The 12,329-nt window shown below is 42.7% G+C and overlaps 1 protein-coding gene across 6 annotated transcripts in view; it reads right to left on the bottom strand.

Annotated features, from left to right (window-relative positions):
• The window catches only part of RFX3 (regulatory factor X3), a 397,177-nt gene that overhangs the window by 110,858 nt on the left and 273,990 nt on the right, over positions 1-12,329 (bottom strand). For all 6 annotated transcript variants that reach the window (XM_077249136.1, XM_077249135.1, XM_077249132.1 and 3 more), the window contains one exon: positions 220-294. In XM_077249136.1, the coding sequence (XP_077105251.1) occupies positions 220-294 (75 nt within the window). The remainder of the gene's footprint in view (positions 1-219; positions 295-12,329) is intronic.

Raw genomic sequence — 12,329 nt, forward strand, 5'->3', positions numbered from 1 at the left:
ATAGGTTCAATAAACATGATCTATATAACAGTTGCATAAATTATAGAGAAGGATCACTAGGGTATTGAGTGGCAAGTGATGGGCATGACCATTTTCTTTTAATTAAAATGCCAATTAGAAAAAAACCTGTGCTTTCAAAACAAAGAGGACATAAAGGGCTGGAAAAAAAAGCTACCAAAAGACATGCAGAAAAGAGAGGATAATAAAGGAAGGACTTACATGGCTGTTGAGAAGAGAGCTTCTGTGACTTGAAAGGCCGTCAGACTTTTGTAGTGTCTCAATCGCCATTTCAATCTGATAATAGATGTCATTGAAAACAAGCTCAAGACAAGATAGCAGTAAATAGCAAAAGCATCATTGACGGACAGTAACATTCTATCAAAAGCATTGTTCTTTACACAAAGAAATAAAAAAACATGCATTTCATTACCCCAGCACCCACCACCAAATCAAAGAAAGGAGGAGCCCCCAATAACAGAAATAAAACCATAACCAGGTTACATAAACGAGAAGGAGAATCAACGAGGCACTTCTAATGAAGTTCACTTTAACACAAGATTCACTTTCTGATCTTCCGGCAGATGTTGTATGGACAGCTCACCCAAAATGTACCTAATACAGGACAACATGACATGCCAGAGAATGGGAGTCCTATAGTATTCTGCAAGGTATCATGCTTTCTTATAAAAAGCACAATAATATTTAATGGAATTTAATAAGGTCTGTCAAAAAACTGTGTTGCATTGTTTAGAAGGAGCATAATAGAACAGGGGTACATCCTCTTTTCTATTAGTTCCCCCCCCCAAAAAAAAGCACTAATAAATAGTGGACTGATAACTAGTAGTCAACAAGTGTCACTGTCCGCAAGACAAAGTAGAACCTTTTCATCTACTCATAGAGAACTCTTTTAAAAGGAAAAAAAAAACCACTTTTTACCTAGAAGAAAATATCGATTTTTGCGATCTATTTCCTTACAACAATTGGGAAAATCCTTTTAATTGGTGAAAACAATATTCAAGATCATTTTAAAACTTTCTTGAGAGAGTAATTCTTACAATTCTACTCTTCTTGACAAACAACTCAAGGGATTTGATGTGATACAACAAGGAAAGTAAATCTGTAAAATCACAGTGGGGATTATGGGTCTAAGGGTCAGCAATTGTCCTTGTGGAGAGTGCCAAGCCATTGTAAGGAGACTGAGGCCATGTTCACACTTTGCGGGTGACCTCTGTGGGTTCTCCCGCAGCGGATTTGATAAATCTGCAGGGCAAAACCGCTACTGTTATCCCTGCAGATTTATCGCGGTTTGTTCTGCAGTTTCCGCTGCGGGATTACTCCTATACTATTGATGCTGCATATGCAGCAATATGCAGCATCAATAGTAATGTTAAAATTAAAAAAAAAGTTTATATACTCACCCTCTGACGTCTCGATCTCCTCGGCGCTGCACCCGGCGCTCCGGTTCCAAAGATGATGTGTGAGAAGGAACCTTCGTGACGTCACGGTCATGTGACCCAGGCGTCATCACGGTCATGTGACCGCGACGTCACCGCAGGTCCTGTTCGCACAGCAACTCTGACCGGCCGGCCGCGTGCAGCGCTGAGAGGTGAGTATAGCATGATTTTTTATTTTAATTCTTTTTTTTACCCCAAATATGGTTCCCAGGGCCTGGAGGAGAGTCTCCTCTCCTCCACCCCGGGTACCACCTGCACATTATCCGCTTACTTCCCGCAACGTGGGCACAGCCCCATGCGGGAAGTAAGCGGTTCAATGCATTCCTATGGGTGCAGAATCGCAGCGATTCTGCACAAAGAAGTGACATGCTGCGGGTTGTAAACCGCTGTGTTTCTGCGCGGTTTTTCCCGCAGCATGTGCACTGCGGTTTGCGGTTTCCATAGGGTTTACATGTTAATGTAAACGCAATGGAAACTGCTGCGGACCCGCAGCATCAAAATCGCCGCGGATCCACGGTAAAAAACGCAAAGTGTGAACATGGCCTTATAGGCCATGCAATGCTCCTCTGGGAATTTAAATATGCAAATAGCCTTTCCAGAGAGAAAAGGGACTTGAACTCTAGTGACACCTATAGAGTTAGAAACCCTAAGGCTATGTGCACACGTTGCAGATTATTTGCGTTTTTTTAGCGTTTTTGCGCTATAAAAACGCTATAAAACCGCAAATAATCTGAATACATTAAGCATCCTATCATTTTTAATGAAATCCGCAATTTCTGTGCACATCATGTGCGTTTTTCCGCATGAAAAATGCATTGCAAAAAAATAATGAACATGCTCATTAATTTTGTGGGTTTTTTTCGCGGTTTTCCCACTGTCTAATGCATTTGGAAATGTCAGGGAAAAACCGCGTCAAAACCGCGTCAAAACCGAGTCAAAAAAGCGCAAAAAACGCGCTAAAAAACGCATGCGGTTTTCATGTGGAAATCCGGCAGAAATGTCCGGATTTTCACAGGAATTTTCTGCATCAATTCCTGACCGTGTGTAGGGGGCCTAAGGCTATGTGCACACGTTGCAGATTATTTGCGGTTTTTTAGCGTTTTTGCGCTATAAAAACACTATAAAACCGCAAATAATCTGCATACATTAAACATCCTATCATTTTTAATGAAATCCGCAATTTCTGTGCACATCATGTGCGTTTTTCCACATGAAAACCGCAATGCGGAAAAATAATGAACATGCTCATTAATTTTGCGGTTTTTTCGCGGTTTTCCCACTGTCTAATGCATTGGGAAATGTCAGGGAAAAACCGCGTCAAAAACGCATCAAAACCGCGTCAAAAATGCGCTAAAACACGCATGCGGTTTTCATGCGGAAATCCGGCAGAAATGTCCGGATTTTCACAGGAATTTTCTGCATCAATTCCTGAACGTGTGTAGGGGGCCTAAAAGTCAATAGAGACCCGTTAACGAGCCTTACCACATGACAGGATAAGAAGCCAAACCAGAAACGCTATTTTCAGACACGTGTTTGGGGTGTTTATCCCTCCACAGTGAAACTTAGGATATCTAATTTGGCTGTATGAGAGGACTCTGCCTACGGTTCTAAAGGGTTGACACTTTTGCTTGTGAAGAGTGCCATGCCGGGTTAAGGAGACTTATGTGCCAAATTTTGAGTTTAGTCGACATCCTCACCCACAACTGAGCTCTGCTTAGAAACCACTGTAAGTAGCCCAGCATCAAGGGATGAATTGGAAAGACTATATTTGATCAATTAAATTAAGCCAAAATAATAATAGCTTAATTAGTCAAATTATAAATGGTGAACAGCACATGGTAACCCACTACCTTTGTAAGCAAAACCAATCATTATCTTAAAGGAGTTTTACACTATTTCCTTACGATAGGTCATCAATATTAGATTTATGGGTGTCTGACACATGGCACCACCACCAATCAGATTTTACCAGCTTCTGCAGGGGACGGATTTTAACAGTGTACATAGGGGAACACCCAGCTCCATGCACTGTTTAGTGGTCAGTCTTGGGTACAGAAGATCAGCTCCAATTAATGTCATCAATATCATTGAAGTGGAAACCCCTTTCCTCAGGCTGGATTATTGAAGGGGAATTGAAGGCGAGTACTTTATTTTATGAAACATATAGTAAGTATGGCCAACAGATCTAATATTTCTCTGAATTATACCAGCACAATTGACATAAGAAGTAGTTACAACGTGGAGCTGAATTTAAGCAAGTGGGAAGTGAAGAAAGGGCTGAGCGGTGTCTGTGAAGCATTGCGAGATGATTCTTGGTGTCACCTCTCCTCTGCTTACACTACTTGTGTTTTGACAGAAGAGACATGGAAGAGAAGAGGAGAGTGGGCTAAAGTAATAGGTTTTCAGACAGGTAACTCATTGAGAGTGAAAGGAAAGGGAAATAGGACAGGGTTACAGAGCATTTTTTGTAAGCTTGACAAGCCTTCGCAATGCTTAGCGGCTTGACACTAAAATGCTGCCAGTAAGGCCTTGCTCTGAATACTTTCTACTATTTTTAGCCTGGCAGAAATAATCACTTCTTCACTAGACGGTGATCATGAAACATGCAGAAATTAGAAAGATACTGTCAATCTGTGCTTTTTAGGTCTTGCATAAATGTATATGTTTTAGAAATCATCATTTTTATAGTAAGGTCTGACAGAATGAGATGTAATTGGTTTGGAAATAATTACATCATGGAGCCACGATTAGTCAACTTATTTCATTTGTGCTGTCTGAAAAATGACAAAACAAAGATATTGATGTGGTTCCCTTCTTTGGTTACTGCTAAGAGGGGTTCAACACTAATTTCAAAAGTTCACTACTGTGAACACTGGTAATGCTGTCACTTTACGAAACATAGGACGCTCATATATGGCTCCCGAGCATGACTCTTGAGGGGCGGTGGAGCGTACTCATGACGGTGCAGCTACTTACAAAGAAATCATTGCAAACATCACCATTGTCATGTTCTTCTATGGGGAGAGGAATGAGATTCTAGAATGTAAGTCAGCTCACACCTCCGGGGGTGGAATATCAACAGTGAGAAAAAAGGACATGGAGAAGTTCAACATTGACCAACATTTCCACCACATCAGATGGTCAACCAGTTTGGCAAAAGTTGGCAGGTTTTCCTGCATTATGTTCAATGTGTATGGCCACCATTATAAGATATGTTTTGGCCACATAGCGAGTCCTGTCTCAGTCTATAGGCATACGCTGAGAAGTAAGCCAACTTTTTGCTAAGTTTCCTACTAACTCTTATTTTATATATAACATATAACTTCAACTTTATTGTGCTTTCATGTAGACAGGTATGAGGTGAAAAAAGTTAATACAAATTGCATTTTCAATATTTCAAAGAAGTATCTGACACAAGTAACTGTGTAGTGGCTCCAGTCAAAGAAAAAATGCCTATTTTTGTATGGTTATGGACAGCTTCACTGTTACAGATTACAATATTCCGAGTCTCCATAGATTTACAATAATGGCGTTAGCACCGTCTCACACATCGGTCCCTTGTGAATCAGCTAAAGAGAGGAGCACTCACGTTACCCAGAAGAGGACCGGAGCAACGCTGTACACCCGACATCAATCGGTAAGTATTTTAATGCAATGCTACATCCCTATTGTATGTAATTGTGAGGGCTTCCGAAATAAAAATTATGCTTGGGACTTCTTCTGTAGTATAATGAAGTACCAGTGCAAGATAAGAAATGTAAGGTATTTACAAAGTTACTTAAAGAGGTCAACCACTTTATCGTTAGTTCAGCTTTCCACACAAACGGACCAGCACTTCTGTCCACAAAATGGCTGCTGTTGAAGGAACATGTGATGAGATCAGTCCATCAGCCTCCCCCAATAGAAAAGCTGCTTTCCCCTGAGGTGTTTTACAATTGGAGGAGGCTGACGGATCGGTCTGGCCACATGCTCCTCCATCAGCGGCCATTGTATGGCTAGAAGTGCTGGAGAATGTGTGAGGAAAGCTGCAGCAACTAGAAGAAATGGGCGACCTCTTTAATTAATATGCTTATGAAGATTTATTGTGATACTTTTTAAAATGTGACTTAAAAATAGACATTCCCTTTGACACAATTTTTTTGCATTCCTAAAACAATACTGTGACAACTAACTATTTATTAAGTTTGGTCTTAAAGGGGTTGTCCATAACTCACAATGGACTTTACAGTATATATCCAACTATTTAGTCCAACAAGCTAACCCATTTGTAATGCACTTCATAAAAAAATTAGCTATTGTTCACTTTCAATTCTTCCTTTCTGATTGTGTTTATTTTTCTTACTTATAATGATGATTCCTCTGAGTCTCACAGTATGCATTGGTATTCATCATCAGGGGGCTGGAGATGCTGTCATTCCCACTGCTAACTTTTCTGCCCTGAAACAAAGCATCATTTGATGCGGCGCTGCGGTCACTTACTACTTCTTTTACTGCCAACCCTTGATGGTGTTCTGTTTCAGTAGTGGTGAAGGAGAAGTGACAGTATCATCTATTAAGCTGCCCTACTTCTGTCATCGCTACCTCGCACCTTCAGTCCCCACTGATTCTGTCCTCTGTCTCGTTCATAGAAATGAGATGTGATCAGGGGGCGGCAATAGAAGCATGGTAAGTGACAGTAACGTCGCCACCTAATGATGACTAGTTTCATGGTGGTTGCAGAAGCAGTCACTCATCCTGCTTCTATCACCATCCCCTGATGACATCTCGTTTCAGTGAAAGAGCTGGTGACAACAGAAGCCGTAGGGAATGAAGATGCGGGGTGACAGAAGAAGTGTGGCAGTATGACATAAACTGTGGTAACTTCTCCTTCACTGCTACTGAACAAAAAAGTCATCAAGGGATGGTGGTAAAAAAAGCTGTGGTAATTGATGGCAGAGGTACCCCCTGATCATGCTTCATTTCAAGACGGAAAAGGAAGCTTTGGAAGTGACAACAGCCCCATGCCCCTGATGATGATAGGGAGGGAACGGTAGGGAATTTTTAATTGAAGTACATTAGAAAACTGGTTAGATTATTACATTAAATAGTTAGATATATACCATGAGATTCACTGTTAGTTTCGGACAACCCTTGTAATGTCAATAGGTGGCAAATGTGATTACCTCGGTGAAGGAAAGATTTATAATAACTTTCAAGAACAGTCGACCTAACCTTAGACTGGTAAAATAATAACAGGAAAAAAAAGATGAGAACATTTTGAGCTAAACCTTGGCGTAATTAGGTTCCAGGGTAATAAGTCTGCATATTTATTCAGTGATGCATTCATCTATAAAGATTCTTTTTCATTATACCAACAACATGATTCATTTCATTTCACTATCAATTGAGAATGTGACCTTTTACATCCAATAATCCTTTATTTAACCTTCTGCTGTACAGAAGGAAAAAAAAAAAGAAGGACAGCATCACAGCGTGATGGGAAGCAAGCGATCGAGATCATTTGGAAATTTCGATATCATTTAATAGTATGCAGAAAATGTTCCAATTAAGTATATCTCAGGCTTAAAGGTGAGAAGCTGGAATACATAGTGATGTGAGAAAAAGTGATCAAGAAATGCGTGGAAGACAGAGCCGTGTTATTGTACAAATCATAGTTGGATGAATAATTTTACTGCTCATATTATCCAATTATATCTAAACTAGCAAGAACAAACTATAATACATTAGATAAAAGTGGTGGCAGTGGTCCGGTAATTGAGCATCAAATATACAAGCACAGAACTGCATAAAGTAGAGCTGAGGGGGGATAGAATAGGGTGTGGGACACATATGGGTCTTACAGGCTTATATTGATGGATTTCTGACTACCTAACCCTAGGACCTAGGAATTTGCTTTTTTCCAGTACAGATCTCTGACGGTAGGCATTGGCACAGGATGGCTGCTGAACGGCGGCAGTGACGGGCAAGTAGAGCTCATGAAGTGATATGGCATAATATGAAATGGCTGTGCCACATTTGTATGGGTAATTTTCTAGCTGGTACATGTGTTTGGGCAATTTTCTGACAGGCACATTTGTGTGGACACTCTTGTACCAGTGGCACGGCTATATAATTACAACTAATTTAACAGACGTTGGTATTTTATTGGAAAAATATTATTATATTTGTAATTAAATGTTTTATGTTAAAGGTGTTGTACCGCCTTAGGCTACAATTCTGCAGTCACTCTGTGTGACTGCAGACTTATCAATCCTCTCATCGCGCCCACTGGGCGGTCATGTGACTGCAAGTGTGCATTTTGCTTCTGGCCACAATCCAACTACCTAAAAAAAAAAAATAGACCTCTAAAAATTGACTTTTATTAGTTTGTTTAAAAGATAAAAAAAAAGCATGGACTTGGGCAAGGGGGAACATTGGAGCCATCAATCCTGATCCCCTGATGAACCCTTACATTTAGTAGAGGGGGAAACGCGTTGGGTTTGAGAGGACAGCTACTAACGATAAGTACCACAACTATGTGAGATTTTTCTTATATGGCTATTGACTAATGGTTATGTACCCGCTGAACTGATGGTTCTTGCAAATTACGTGAGATTATGTGGGCATTGTGCAATAATCTACAAAACATCGTTTCTGCCAAGCTGTACCCACCCAGAAAAAAAAGCTGGGATATCACCTTATTATTGGTGGTTTCTCAGCAACAACAGTATCTATACTATAGAATACATTTGATTATTTTTGCTGATTTGCTGCAACCAAGAAAGGCTGTAGTATTACCATTGTGATTATTGGTAGCTTATACACTGCTCAAAAAAATAAAGGGAACACGTAAACAACAAAATATAACTCCAAGTAAGGCTACTTTCACACTGGCGTCATGCGCTGCACGTCGTTATGCGACGCTAGCTGTGAAAGCGCCGCACAACTGTTGTGAATTCCGTTCTCGAACTCCCTCCCTCCTGTGGTCATGAATGGTACTTCGGCGAGTTCTCTCTGTAGACTCCCTCTGGTGGCTGTGAGTGGAACTGCTGGTTCTGAGGTTGCTCCCTCAGCTGCCCTCGTTTGCGGCTAGGCTGGCTTCTCTATTTAACTCCACTCAGATCGTTACTCCATGCCAGCTGTCAATGTATCAGTACTGGTTCAGATCTCTCTTGGATCCTTCTGATGACCTGTCTACTCCAGCAGAAGTTAAGTTCCTGCTAGTTCATTTGTTGTTCATTTTGTACTGAATATATTTCTTAGTACTTGCTAATTTCTAGTCCAGCTTGCTTATATGATATTGCCTTGCTAGCTGGAAGCTCAGGGGTGCAGAGTGGCACCTCCGCACCGTGAGTCGGTGCGGGGGTCTTTTTGCACACTCTGCGTGGCTTTTTGTAGTTTTTTGTAGTTTTTTGTGCTGACCGCATAGATCCCTTTCCTATCCTCAGTCTTTTTAGTAAGTCTGGCCTCCTTTGCTGAAACCTGTTTCATCCCTGTGTTTGTGACTTTCCTCTTAACTCACAGTTAATATATGTGGGGGGCTGTCTTTACCTTTGGGGGAATTTCTCTGAGGCAAGGTAAGGCTTTATTTCCTATCTTTAGGGGTAGTTAGCTCTTAGGTGGTGAAGAGGCGTCTAGGGAGAGTTAGGTACGCTCCACAGCTATTTCTAGTTGTGTGTTATAGGATTAGGGTTTGCGGTCAGCAGAGTTCCCACTTCCCAGAGCTTGTCCTGACATCTAGTTTAACCATCAGGTCATTCCAGGTGCACCTAACCACCAGATCCATAACAACAACGGGGGCAGCGGATGCTGTTTTTCAACGCATCCGCTGCCCCATTGTGAGGTGCGGGGAGGCGGGGGCGGAGTTCCGGCCGAGCATGCGCGGTCGGAAATGCTGCAGACGACGCACCAAAAAACGTTACATGTAACGTTTTTTGGTGGCGACGGTCCAACGCAACACGACGCAACCGTCGCACTGCGTCGCTAATAAAAGTCTATGGAGAAAAAACGCATCCTGCAAGCACTTTTGCAGGATGCGTTTTTTCTGCAAAACGACGCATAGCGACGTGTTGTGGATTCTGTTTGTGGGCTCCCTCTGGTGGTTACTGCTGGTACTGGGTGACTTTGGTGGGTTGCGGCCTTTGGTTTCCACCTGTCCATCAGAGGCTGGGTGTTTCCTATTTTACCTGGCCTTTCTGTCATTCCCTTGCCGGCTATCAATGTATTCAGATGTGCTCTGTTTGGTTCCTGCCTACCTGCTCCCAGATCTTTCAGGATAAGCTAAGTGCTGATTTTCAGTTGTTGGTTTTTTTGTCCAGCTTGCTTATTATGTCTCTATGCTAGCTGGTAGCTCTAGTGGACTGAGGTTCTCCCCATGTGCCATGAGTTGGCACATGGGTTCTTGTAATCTCAGGATGGTTTTTTGATTAGGGTTTTTTGCTGACCGCTCAGACCCCTTTTGTATCGTTCTGCTTTCTAGTTTACAGCGGGCCTCAATTTGCTGAACCTATATATATCATCTCTATGTGTGTGCCTTCCTCTCATTTCACCGTCAATACATGTGGGGGGCAACTATACCTTTTGGGGTTCATTCCTCTGGAGGCAAGTGAGGTCTTTATTTTCTCTGCAGTACTAGTTAGCTCTTAGGCTGGTGCGTGGCGTCTAGAACCAACGTAGGCACGCTCCCTGGCTATCTCTAGTTGCGTTTGTCAGGCGTAGGGCAGCGGTCAGCCCAGGTTCCATCACCCTAGAGCTCGTCCGATATTTTGTATTACTTTGCTTGTCCCTTGCTATCCCTAGCCATTGGGATTCATGACAGCGACGTGCAGTGCACGACGCTAGTGTGAAAGTAGCCTAAATCAAACTTCTGGGAAATCAAACTGTCCACTTAGGAAGCAACACTGTTTGACAATCAATTTCACATGCTGTAGTGCAAATGGAATAGACAACTGATGGAAATTATTGACAATTATCAAGACACCCTCAATAAAGGAGTGGTTCTGCAGGTGGGGACCACAGACCACATGTCAGTACCAATGCTTTCTGGCTGATGTTTTGGTCACTTTTGAATGTTGGTTGTGCTTTCACACTCGTGGTAGCATGAGACGGACTCTACAACCCAAACAAGTGGCTCAAGTAGTGCAGCTCATCCAGGATGGCACATCAATGCGAGCTGTGTCAAGAAGGTTTGCTGTGTCTGTCAGTGTAGTGTCTAGAGGCTGGAGGCGCTACCAGGAGACAGGCCAGTATACCAGAAGTGGAGGGGGCCGTAGGAGGGCAACAATCCAGCAGCAGGACTGCTACTTCAGCCTTTGTGCAAGGAGGAACAGGAGGAGCACTGCCAGAGCCCTGCAAAATGACCTACAGCAGGCCACAAATATGCATCTGTCTGCACAAACGGTTTGAAACTGACTCCATGAGGATGGTCTGAGTGCCTGACGTCCACAGATGGGATTTGTGCTCACAGCCCAATGCCGTGGAGGATGCTTGGCATTTGCCACAGAACACCAGGATTGGCAAATTCGCCACTGGTGCCCTGTGCTCTTCACAGAAGAAAGCAGGTTCACACTAAGCACATGTGACAGACGTGACAAAGTCTGGATATGCCGTTGAGAGTGATCTGCTACCTGCAACATCCTTCAGCATGACCGGTTTGCAATGGGTCAGTAATGGTGTGGGGTGGCATTTCTTTGGAGGGCCACAGAGCCCTCCATGTGCTCGCCAGAGGTAGCCTGATTGCCATTAGGTACCGAGATGAGATCCTCAGACCCCTTGTGAGACCATATGCTGGTGCGGTTGTCCCTGGGTTCCTCCTAATGCAGGATAATGCCAGACCTTATGTGGCTGGAGTGTGTCAGCAGTTCCTTCAAGATGAAGGCATTGAAGCTATGGACTGGCCCGCCCGTTCCCCAGACCTGAATCTGATTGAACACATCTGGGACATCATGTCTCACACCATCCACCAACATCATGTTGCACTACAGACTGTCCAGGAGTTGGCGGATGCTTTAGTCCAGGTCTGGGAGGAGATCCCTCAGGAGACCATTGCCCGCCTCATCAGGAGCATGTCCAGGCGTTGTAGGGAGGTCATACAGGCACGTGGAGGCCACACACACTACTGAGCATCATTTCCTTGTCTTGAGGCATTTCCACTGAAGTTGGATCAGCCTGTAACTTCATTTTCCACTTTGATTTTGAGCATCATTCCAACTCCAGACCTCCATGGGGTATTACTTGTGATTTAAGTTGATAATTTTTAGGTTTTATTGTTCTCAACACATTCCACTATGTAATGAATAAAGATTTACAACTGAAATATTTCATTCAGTGATATCTAGGATGTGGGATTTTAGTGTTCCCTTTATTTTTTTGAGCAGTGTAGTATTAAAAGCACAGAGCTTTGGGACAGCATGGACAGTGTGCAAATAGTTTACTGTGCATTTTTTCTCTGCAGCCAGGAATGATAGAAATATCATTTGATGTACACCCTACCCCCATTGTTTCTATTTTTAGGGGGTTATTGACATGACTTTAAAACTGGGCTGCACATCTCCTCGAACATAGAGTATCTACTACGAGATATTTATCTCTTTATTTTTCACCAGACCTTGGGTCTGTAATTCTGGGTACTTCGTTGAATTTATGGATGTGTGTATATTTGTGTAATCTTAGTGTATAGCATGTGGAGGGTGCAATAGGGTTTCCTAGGGCTACCGACGCTGAACGGGCGTGCCATCACGTCTACAACTAGGGGGCCAACCTCTGCTGGCAGGTAGGGCAATTTTACAGGGCTTCTCTAGGGAGAGATTAGTCCCTGTTAAGTTATTATACTGTATTTTGACCCCCCCACTTGTTTGCAATTTTTGCACTTTCAATTTTTTTGATTATTTTGATCAT

Source organism: Ranitomeya variabilis, chromosome 1, assembly GCF_051348905.1.
Source record: "Ranitomeya variabilis isolate aRanVar5 chromosome 1, aRanVar5.hap1, whole genome shotgun sequence".
NCBI classification, from domain to species: Eukaryota; Metazoa; Chordata; class Amphibia; order Anura; family Dendrobatidae; genus Ranitomeya; species Ranitomeya variabilis.